Here is an 11,503-nt window from a genome sequence, read left to right as displayed (position 1 = left end):
ATAGCGGAAATTATTAAACTTATTAGAAGTTCACTTGAGTTTTTCAGAGAATTGGAACTACACTTTACATAGCGGCGGGGATTCCAAGTGCCAAAAGTGCCAAGGGGAAGTCAATGAGGGCATGTTGAACGACGAATGAAATGCAGCCTCAAACCTGCTTGCGCCATGGCATTGGGACTGGCACAGCTGGGGTTATTTTTAGGGTGGCGCAGTATAATTTTAGTTCTCATTTTGGCATGAAATTGCTAGTTGAAAGTTGTTATAAGTATGCCGTGTTGCACCTTATAACCACACCTAACAATGATGTCAGGGTAAACTGAATATACCCCAAATACATCACTGCAGTAAGCTGAGAACACCATTCACTGATGGTAAACAAAAACATGAAAGTACTACATGTAGTAAAAATGTATTAATAGAATAGAGCTAAAGATGCTTACACTTTAAACAGAGGAGAGATATATAAAGTATAGTATAATATTACATTACCAAATTCATAAGCAATGATTTAAGACAAAACGCTGACATGATTGAATCAAATCCTTTAAATTGGACATAGAAGTACAGACAAACTGATTTTTTTGACTTTCTAAGACAGTGGTTCTAAAAGTGGGGTCTGGGGACCCCCAGGGGTCCTTGAGGGGATTCCAGGGGGTCCCCAGTGAAAAAGGAGAATAATTTATTTTCACTATAATTCCATCGATAAGTAACACAATGACAGAATGTATGACTATTTTGGTCATGGTTTTACTTTCTGTAATAAAACATCTAAAAGCAAAAATCTTATCAGATGAGGGTCCATGGTCCAATTTGTGTCAGTTTAGGGGTCCTTGATGTGAAAAAGTTTGAGAACCACTGTTCTGAGACCGGTGCTTCGGACACATGTTCGTAACTTGAAGCCTGACAAGATGGATTTTTGCATGGTCTTGCGTTGTCGTGATCTCATGAATCCAGCTGCCTCGCAAAGCAATCTATAATCTGAAACTCCAGTGCATGCCAGTTTAGCACATTCTCTGCAGTGAAGTTTAGTTCAGCCACATATTTCTGGATCTCACAGGGGGAAAGGATGTAGTACTTCATGTAGACATCAGACATCATACCAACGAATGACTGCTTGATGTCAAACCCGCCACTGTGGAAATCCTGCTCCTGTAGAGGTTGCAGATAAATAGATGAACAACATTGTACAATATTTGTTCTAAAATCTATACCTCTATACGCTAGAAAGAAACAACAAATTGAAAAATAGCAGGACTGTAGCAGTGGTGCTCAACAAAAAAACTATACCTGGCCTAAAATAAATACAGTGGGTCCAGCGATGTTTGATCCAGACATGACAAATTTTGTAATTGAAGGTTGTCCATCAAACCACAGCTGCACCAATCCAGACATAGAGACCTATGAGGGAAAAATAGAGTGCCACATGTTCAACCTGCTCTCTGAATCCTGCCTCAGTGTTTCAGCTGCAGAGCTCAATCTCATAATTTACAGCATCCCTGAAGATCAAGTCATTGTCAGCAGAGGGCATGGCCAGAGAGAAAAGGATGTGGTCTCTTCGGAGGTCTGTAAATTACCTGAAGTCATTAAAAAGAAATGGTCATATATGTTGCCTTTTCACAGTGACAATCCTGTCTTGATGTACTCAGTTTCACATGAGCTGTGTGGTAGCAATATTTGTTGGATGTTCTCAGAATAGTAGGAACATACTGCAAACTATTGATTCTTGAAATTGGAATTGAATTCATATATTGCTCCCCATGTGGCCAACCCATCATTCATGATTTATCTTTAGCTTACTAAAGACCATTCAATCACCTCTCTTTATTTTCTCATTGATTTGTCCAGTATCTTTTTGTGTTGCAAAAGTTAATATGTACAGAAGATAATTTTCATCTGGAAATAATTCCTCATTGAAATTGGAAAGAACATTCTTTTCATAAAAGAAAAAAAAAGATTTATTTTGGGGGTTTTTTAGGCTTTGAAATATAATAAATATTATATTGTACTTTTTTTTTGGTAAAACTGGTAGTTTCTTAATAAATACCCTTCTTGTAATTTTTATGAAAAATTGAAAAAAAAAGGAAAAGTTTTTATATTTTTAAATTTAAATGAGTTATAAAAAGACAAAATATGATATGTATGCCGTAGAGAACATTAGTAATTTAGTCATACAGTTTGCATGTTTTGCCAAGTTGCAACCATATAAAGTCAGTTTGAAAATCCTTATTTAGGAAAAATGTTACCACACCATAGCATAAAGTTAAAAGTGAATGAAAAGGCAACAAACTCCTTTAAGTTATTTTTATTATGACATTTCCTTTTGGGACATACGGTATATTGGTATATTAGATAAAGAATATATCTTTTACCCTTGAGGACTTGCAGCTCATGCTGTCAGCATACCCAGGAGAAGCAAAAACATCTAATAGAAAGACACAATGTTTTTGTTGCTACAAAACTTTCAATGTCAGCTTGTAATGGACTGTCTGGTCTGCTACAATACACCATGCAGATAGAAAAGCAATAAGCAAAAAAAAAAAAAGTTTGCATATTTTACATACAGTCAATTTCAATTTCTCTATTTCGTAGTGGTAATCATGTCTTACCTTGAAGTCTGTGTCAGGGTTGTGTGACAAATGGGAATGAGATGTTGATATACTTGCTGCTTGCTTATTTCTGTTTGTTACATAGTTAAAGTTCTTTCTGTCTCTCTTTGTGTTGTTTCTCAGTTGAGATTCATATAAAAAGTATTTTCCAATATTCAGTCATTTCTGTTGTTTCAGCAGAATTCATGTTAAAAGGTCATGTTCATGTTGAAATATCATGTTCTGTATTTTTTTTAAAGCTGTTTGTAGCCCAGTGTTGTCATGAGCAGGTACAAGATCAGGACAACAGACAACAAAAATCACCATAACATTGCATTGTTTAGAATATATCTTAATATTGGTGCCAATCCTTCAACATATTCACTTCAACATATTTGCAGTAGTAGCTACCACATACACATAAGAGGTGACTAAATGCTGTCCTGCTACTCAATGACACAAATTTAATTTGTAAAATATAGATTTTTATATAAATGATAAAAACAGATAAGAAGACGTGTGTGTTACGTAGCAAAGCATTAGGCTAATGCAGGAAATTTGGTTAGGATGCCTCCTGGCAGTCTCCCCCTGAAGGTGTTCCAGGCACTTCCAACTGGTAGGAGACCCTGGAGCAGACCCAGAACATGCTGGAGGGACTACATATCTCTTCTGGCCTGGGAACACTTTGGGATCCACCAGGAGGAGCTGGAGGACATTGCTGGGGTGAAGGATGTCTGGGTGTCCTTACTCAGTCTGATGCAACTTTGACCTGGTCCCAGATAAGTGGTGGAAAATAAATGGATGGATGGATGGATGGATGGATGGATGGATAGAATGACAGATAGATAGGTAGATAGATAGATAGATAGATAGATGGATGGATGGATGGATAGATAGAATGACAGATAGATAGGTAGATAGATAGATAGATAGATAGATAGATAGATAGATAGATAGATAGATAGATAGATAGATAGATAGATAGATAGATAGATAGATAGATAGATATGCCCACAATATATGAGCCTGGCCCTTGCTGTTTGTCCCTTTGAGTGCTTTCTCTCTCCCTGGGCTGGGAAGAACAGCTTCAACTCACCTGTAGCTGACTGGATTCTGTATCACTGAAGCAATATTTCCATATTTTCTCAGGTGATTGGTGGATATTTTGTTTGACTGTGAAACTATCTTATTTTTTCCTCCCCTTCTTTTCTTTCTTATGTCTCGCCAACAGTTGTGTTATTTTTTAACTAGATCTGAAATTTGTGAGTAAGCTAACTTGTTTTCTTTTTGACATATCTGTATGCTGACTACAAAACAGAGAAATGAGTAATGGTGATTCAGCGCACAGACTGAATGGGACTGATCTTTGAGTGGAAGTTTATAATATTGTGCCACCACGCTTCAATGGTGATGGCAAGAACAGCATGCTTACCAATATCTTTATAAAAGTGAATAAGTGATGAATCACCCTCATGTATGAATCACACATCAATCATAGTCCAATTTTACACATGATCCATGATGATGAAGATACAGAAAAACAGAAATGCATGGCAAAAATAGCATATTGTCAATATTTTAGAGACCCCCAACCCCTTCCCCCCAAGCTTTTCCTGGATCTCCTGTAGTTCGCACCCCATATGTAACAACATACTGCAGGTGTGCATGCCTGCTTGCCAGTAGATGAATGCTTGATCATGTGTCACTAAGAACTACCAGTTATCAGAATGCTATGCTTTATTCACTCTGTTCTCGATCAGCAAAAATGACTTGCTGCAGCACAACATCAAGGGCCTATCTGTACTGTCACATCCAAGTATTATATCCTCTCTGCAGAGGACTTAATGCTTAACTTGTGTGAAGGAGGAGTCAGCACGCTCCTCTCTCCGCTGATGTGATGAGATCCAGTAGTGACTGGGGACAAGCCTGCAGCTCAGAGTGAATGTTTCCTGGAGAACGGCATCAGATCAGCCGGTGGGATGAACCATGGAGAGGGATCAGACCGAGACGACTAGACAGAGCATACTCAACTCAGCGGGGAAAAACTCCCTGAATTTGACTGAGCTTCAAGACAGGATAAGATATAGGTGGTTGGAGAGCATAAGAAAGACAAGGCAATGCTATTCAGTCACACTGAAGTTTAGTTTCAAGAGCATTTAACAGTGGTTACACTTTACATATTGGAACATTAATTACGGAGAATGAAAATACTGTGAGAACCAAATCCACGAGTAAAAATGTACAGAAGTGGATGAAAAATAAATCCAATAAACATAAGTCATAAAGATTTTTTAAAAAATGAGATGCACAAAGGTGCAAATAAAAATCAGAGTTGGATGATGTAAAGGAAAATACACCAAAGTTGAGCATTTGTGAGTTAGATACATAGCATTATATCATATAATATGTTTGCAAAATGGAACAATTCCAACATGGTTGTGCAAGGAGACGGTGACAAGAGTTTCAGTCTAATTTCTCTGTTGAGAGCAGAACAATAGGTGTAACTGTAAAGCCTGATAACTGATTTATGACATTAAAAACATTGAGCTAGGGTTACCTGATCATAGAACTCTTGCAAGGCAAGTCACCGTGGTGCCTCTGTATCTGTGATTTCTGTGCATGGTCTTTGTGTATGTGTGTGTGTCTAATTGTTACAGTCCTATGGTAGCAATGTTTTCTTGCTATTGTCATCTGGTTCAGTCCTCTCCCATCCCTGTCGAATGCGGGTGAGGCTGCGGTCCACACAGGGCAGGAGGAGCAGCAGCTTGAGCACCAGCACTACAGAAGGCACCACCAGAGCAAGCATGTGGGCTGGAGGAATGTACCACTTGTAGGAAGACGGGCGAAGAAACTTGTCCCAGCCATACAAGTAAGTGTGAAAGGTGCAGAAGAACAAGGTGAGGTAGCCAAGCTTGGACTGGAAGAGAGGAAAACCAGTTAAGACACACTCACAGTGTATATACACACGCACACACAGTCACACTTCCACAGAAAACACAGGTCTAATTGCTGTATAATGGGCTCAGTAAGCTGGAATGTGAAAGACTGACCTTTACACAGACAGGCTTTTGACCTATACATGTGCACACATTCATCTAATTTGTGTGCACAGAAGTACATAGAGGTAATTCAACTACCGTAGGTACACGTACACACACATACATACACACTTGCACATTTACAGGCATGTAGATCCATTCCATACACATGAACATAACTTAAAGACTGTGGCTAGAATAATGTATGCCCCCCAAATTACATTTGATGAATAACTTAACATTTAAATCACTGCTCTAATTTGGGCTGGAGTAAAGGGGAGGGGTGTGGAATGAGGAAATGAGTTTGACATGACCCAGTTACATTTATGAATGAGTTTGTTCCCTGTAGTGAGGCCGGTTATATTTTCAATTGGTCAAAGTCGAAAAAGGGTAAACATTTGTGTCTGCCCACATGAAAGGGAAAGATGAAAATATTACTAACATACATTAAACAGATTACCTTCAATAGGAAAAAATTTAAGAGAATCTTAAAAACTATTTTACATCTGGGCTAAAGCACAGAATTGTCCTCATCACTCATAGCTTGAATCTTGGCTAAAGGACATGACATGAAGATTGTGGCAAATAATTTTGCTTTCAGTATCCACATTCCTTAAAGGTCCAGTAGCTTCTCCGTATATTTTGACACTAAATGAACTTCAGCAGCCTAGAGCATAAACAGGTGCAATAGTGGCAGTATACAGTACACTCTTTAAATATATCCATCAGGCACTTTCTACCTGGATACCAACTGAGCCTGTTTGATATTGTGAGCATGTATCTCTGTGTTAACTGAATCATCAATCTAGTTGTCATTTGCTGCTTTTCAAGGCCACAGTGAAGAGGTGAGATAATCAGTTGTCCCAAATTAAATTTCCCAAATGAGCTTGTTTGTATTCATTTTATTAAATGCTGGCTCTTGAGGTGTCATAGAAATGTCTCTAAAATGACCAGCAAAGTGCTTGCCTGCCATTCAGTTTCCTTTGCTGACTCAGAATGCCAAATCTGTTGGCTACAATAGGTGTGAAAGCCTTTGCTATTTCTCATTTTGTTAAAGTGAGTGTATTTAAGTGCAAATTTAAGTGGAGAGTACCCACATGTACCTTCTTCATTTGTGGGCGGATGTGTGTATGAGGATGTGATCAGAATACAGACGTTTGGTTTCTGGAAGAAGATTTCAACATTCTACAAGCTATTCAACTGGAATGCAATATGTAGACAATCTGTCATTTAATAATTGCTGTAAACACACACACAGGCACAGACACCAACATGTGCCTAAGGGGAAATCTGGTGGAGAGACCACAGGGCCAGCACGACTGGAAAATGTAATAAAAAATTCCAGACTCGTTCCTCCAGTTGTGACTGCCAGTATTTCACCTTGTAAACAGGATGCAGAGATTGTGCCAAATGTTGATAGCCCACAGAGTTGTGAATTCTACATCGCTGTGAATGTGCGGATACACTTAAGTTCACACATATCATATGACCCAGCCACAAATGCCAGTACACACCTGTATGAAGCTGAACTCCCTCCAGCTGAGAGCATTGCTGACTGAAGGGAGAGAACTTATTCCCAACAGGACATACAGGCCGAATCCCAGAATCCCCATAGAAAGGTAAGAGTCACCGCGCCAGGCTGTGGTGGTGTCAAATGTTGCCGTTTTGTTTTCCTTGATCTTAGAGTGACAATAAAACAAGGCAGAGATGTGTCCAAAATCCAAAATCATCTGAATGTATTGTTATATACTGTACGAATAAGCAAGTACTTTTAATGCAAACACAAAGCTTTGAATTTATCAAATACACTTGTTATTTAGTAATGTGGCTGTCTTACCTTTGAAATGGTACTTGCAGCAATCTTGAATCTCACATAATATCTGTGTAAACAAAAGTGACACAATTCAAAACTGTTTCATTGTACATATAGGCATGTGAGTATCAGGCTTGAAACTATGTGAACCTGCCTTTTAATATGTTATTGAATATGTTATCCTTTTTAAGATCACATGTCTGTTCAACACTTCATCCTAGTCATACTTAGACACTATCAATATTTCCTCTTTGACTACCACTAATGTCATTAACAGTACTGCTGCTACTGCTACCACCAGTAGCAATGTGTCTGTGACTGCTACAAACATTTATTACACCCTACAAAGACTAATTACCCCACTATTTTTAAACTGTTTACGTCATGATAATGCAGTCTACAACAGCCCTGCAACCCTGTTCATATCACTGAGGGTAGACTAAATATTGGAAAATCCTCTCAGCATAATGCCATGCAATTTAACAACAGCAATACTACAGCCTTCCACAAGGTTCATAGTGTCAACTTAGTAGGCTATAGTTACAGTTACAGTTCTTATTACTTGGTAACCACTGTGCCTCAAATTTACAATGATAACAAGCTATTATTTGTTTTGGAAGAATTCAACAACAAAGACGTAATAAAATGTTTCAGATATATTGTATTAAAGTATGAGGATTTGTGCACCTGCTACATACCGTATGGGGATGATAAGAGTATAAAGCACATGTAGAAAGGCAAAGCCAAGTGCTACCAGTCCCAGTTGTTTCCTGCACAGCATCCAGCGGTCCAACCAGTCAGGGAATCGCCTGAAAGAGCCATAGCTTGACTTATATGATACAATTTTAAAATATATTGGGAAACCTCAATGCAGGCACTAAAAATAAGACAATCCTGGTTTGATGTCTGACCTGTACTTGGTTCCTCTGTAGAGCTGGAAGACGGCAGCTATTATACCAGGTAGGTAACACAGAGACAACATGATGAGAGACACAATGGGACACACCTGAAAGATAGAGAATAAACACAGAGGAGATTATTGTGAGGACAACAGGCACCAGATATGAGTTAAATGGTTTCTAGAAAACATACCTAGAGGCTACCTTTGAAAGAGGAACACATGCTAGCAATCTGCAGGACACTAATAGTCTTTACCTTGTTAGCCAGGGACACCATGATTCTGAAAGAGATGTCTTTCTCCTGTTCAACATACGCATAGATGACATCTCTAATAAGCACGTAGAAGAAGAGGGAGGTGGTGAGGCCGATCGCCAGCTTTAGTGGCAGCCTCCACTCTGGGAACAGCTGCAGGGGGAAGTCCTCCAGCTCTCTGGCTGCTGACAGAGACCCCCGGTCCAGAACACTGAAGCCCAGCTTGGTGGCCACTTCTGCCACTGCTTGCTTTGCCTCAGCACTGTTCCCACACATGTACACCTGCAAACATTCACGCTTTTTAAAACTCTAATATATGTCTTCATTATATTATATTTATGCATTTATGTTTTTGCATTTACACATACAATGATGAAAGGATGATTCTAACTCCAGAGGATCAAACACTAAAGTACTTCCTGTATAAAATGCTAAATTTGGTTGAAGAAAGCAGGTAGAAACTAGCAATTTACAATTCTCAGTCAACATCTATGTTATCTATGTGTGATACACCAACACACACCAATACATAAACATAACCCTACCCCACTCCCTCACCCCCACACACACAACACACACATGCACTCCTGTGTGGTTTTACTGTCCTCTGGGATTGCACAAACAGATCAAAATGAAACAGAAAAACCCACATATGCCGCAGCTTTGCAGTACAGAGCGAGAAAGCAAAGCATGCGATGGGAAGCTAAGATCTAAGAGCGACTGTGGAGTTAATTGATTCGAGGATACATCAGAGATGGCACTCACAGCAAAGACATAAGGCTGACTTCTCAGATTTGGCTGCTTTTACTTTGACTCGGTTTGATCAAAACTTCAAAACAAGTTAATAATATAATTTGGACTCAAATTCTTTACAGTTTGCAAGAGACTATTATTTTTAACTTGTTGGTCAGTACCCCACTGTGTGAACAGCAGACAGTTGTCAAATGCTTGAAGTTCTGCAGCGGAGGAAGAATTTGACAAACATGACTGAATAGATTAATTCCAAAATGAGATCTGTCACCATTAGAAAAAACAACAACACTCATTCCTAAAAAGCAAAAGAAGAAAACCTAATTTGGTACCTTTTAAATTTCAGCTAGTTGCCAATACATTTTGCCAATGAAACAATAGTATTCTATTGATCTGAAATCTGATTGTCAATATTTCAAGTGTTCAATTTCAAAAAGAACATGTTTTTAAATTCAAACAGAGAAACATTGTTTGGAAACAGAACAACAGCAACACAGGTACCTGTCTATTGGCATCTGAGGGTCCGTTCTGCACGGTCCAGGCAGACAAGGTGTTAAAGGCTTTCACCACATGCGATTCAGGAATCAGCCTGGACAACAAACAACATTTCCTTCATGTAGTTGGTGATTCAAACCACATATCCCAATATTTCAGGTAATTGCTTTATTGCCTGATTTCCCCTTACCTCTGCAGATACTCAGCATTGGCCTCTGGGTATAGATTCTTCTTGAGGTTGTTGCTGACATCCACCAGCACCTTCCAATCAATGAGATTAGCGGAGTGGATGAAAAGTTAAAAATTAGAAAACCGCTATGTTACACAAAGGCATCTGACCATGCAACAGGGTACCTTCCCCCTCAGTTGAGGTGCAAGCATCTCCAGAAAGTTGTAGTGTTCTCTGTGGATACAAATAAACACCAGACTGGCTGACTGGGCTGCAGCTGCATGGCTCATCACCTGCACAACACACACAAACACACACACACACACATTACTGTTGTCATGCACGGTCATTACACATGGCAACACACTCTGTAATGACTGGCTCAGCATGTTCAGTGACACTAGTTCGCTAGTTAAGCACATAAACTATTCATTTACATACTGTAGTGCACAAAAGATGAAAACAAAATGCAGCAGAATGTCACACACACAGATACAGACACACACAGACATTATCAGTGACCTTGTTTAGCTCAGTCAGCTTTCAAAACCTGATAAGAACTGTTTTCTTTCTCCCAGCAGCAGACGATGCACTTTGGCTTCATCGACACAGTTATTGGACTTTGTTTCAGAACCAGCATGCTGCGCATATTCTGAAGAATCAACTTTCGATTATTTTTATTCAAAATAAAGCCCAGAAAAGGTTTGAGAAGATGTCATGCCATGTTTTTTACCTGAGCTCCCTGAGGCAAGGGGCCACAGCTGTGAGGTCTGCGGCTGCCGTACACCACTCTGTAGCCATTCTGGAGCAGACGCTGGCCCAGAGAGCGCCCTAAGTCCCCCGTCCCAAAGATACACAGCAGCTCCTGCTCAGGGGCAGCTGCCGTGCCCAGAGGACACAGCTCCACGCTCTGTGGCTTCACCTCTTTTGACATGCCGCTCAGTCTGTCAGTCGACACGGCCACAGTCTGACACAAACACTGAGGATATCTCCTGTGGTTTTGAAAGAACAAAACACTCCACCAGGTTTTCTGTCAGTCGTGGACAGCTGTAGTCAAATATGACTGAGTAATATGTCCAGATCCAAAGAAGATGAAACAAAATGATTCTTCAGAGAAACTGCCCTTCTGGGTGATTCTGGAAAAAGCCTCAGCAAATGCCTCTGGTGCCCATGTGTCTGTTCTTCTAACTCATTACACTCTGAAGTGACACATTTTTCAGCTGTGAATCAGTTTTTGTATTGGCCCATCCCCTCCCAGTTTAGAATGAACTCAAGGTGAAGTGTGCCTAAACTGGGAAACTCCGCGGCAAAAAGGTGGGAGGCATGTGTGTCTGTGCTGACAGTTACATGTGATGTTTTCTTTGTGCAAACTCTGTGCCTGTTTATGTCTGTGTGTGTTTCTATTTGGTTAGGACATCTTGTGGCAAAGATTCAAGTATGGCCTTCCTCTGGAAAAACCAGCAGCTCAAATGTGAGAGGTTATGCAACAATGGGAAACACT

The 11,503-nt window shown here is 39.7% G+C and overlaps 1 protein-coding gene and 1 pseudogene across 1 annotated transcript; both read right to left on the bottom strand.

Moving 5' to 3' along the window:
• Positions 1-843: 843 nt before the first annotated feature.
• Positions 844-1,570, bottom strand: LOC137191504 (serum amyloid P-component-like; annotated as a pseudogene).
• Positions 1,571-4,708: 3,138 nt separating this feature from the next.
• On the bottom strand, positions 4,709-11,292 carry LOC137191503 (metalloreductase STEAP4-like). Its single transcript, XM_067601632.1, has 10 exons — positions 10,736-11,292; positions 10,188-10,295; positions 10,024-10,094; positions 9,840-9,927; positions 8,592-8,870; positions 8,348-8,442; positions 8,135-8,245; positions 7,461-7,503; positions 7,138-7,302; positions 4,709-5,502 (listed from the first exon to the last, which is right to left on the bottom strand). The coding sequence occupies exons 1-10, from the start codon at positions 10,934-10,936 to the stop codon at positions 5,245-5,247; spliced, it is 1,419 nt and encodes a 472-aa protein (XP_067457733.1). The 5' UTR covers positions 10,937-11,292; the 3' UTR covers positions 4,709-5,244.
• Positions 11,293-11,503: the final 211 nt, after the last annotated feature.

Source organism: Thunnus thynnus, chromosome 10 (assembly GCF_963924715.1).
Source record: "Thunnus thynnus chromosome 10, fThuThy2.1, whole genome shotgun sequence".
NCBI classification, from domain to species: domain Eukaryota; kingdom Metazoa; phylum Chordata; class Actinopteri; order Scombriformes; family Scombridae; genus Thunnus; species Thunnus thynnus.
The sequence above is the reverse complement of the archived record's forward strand: the minus strand, read 5'-3'. Positions and strand labels throughout refer to the sequence as shown.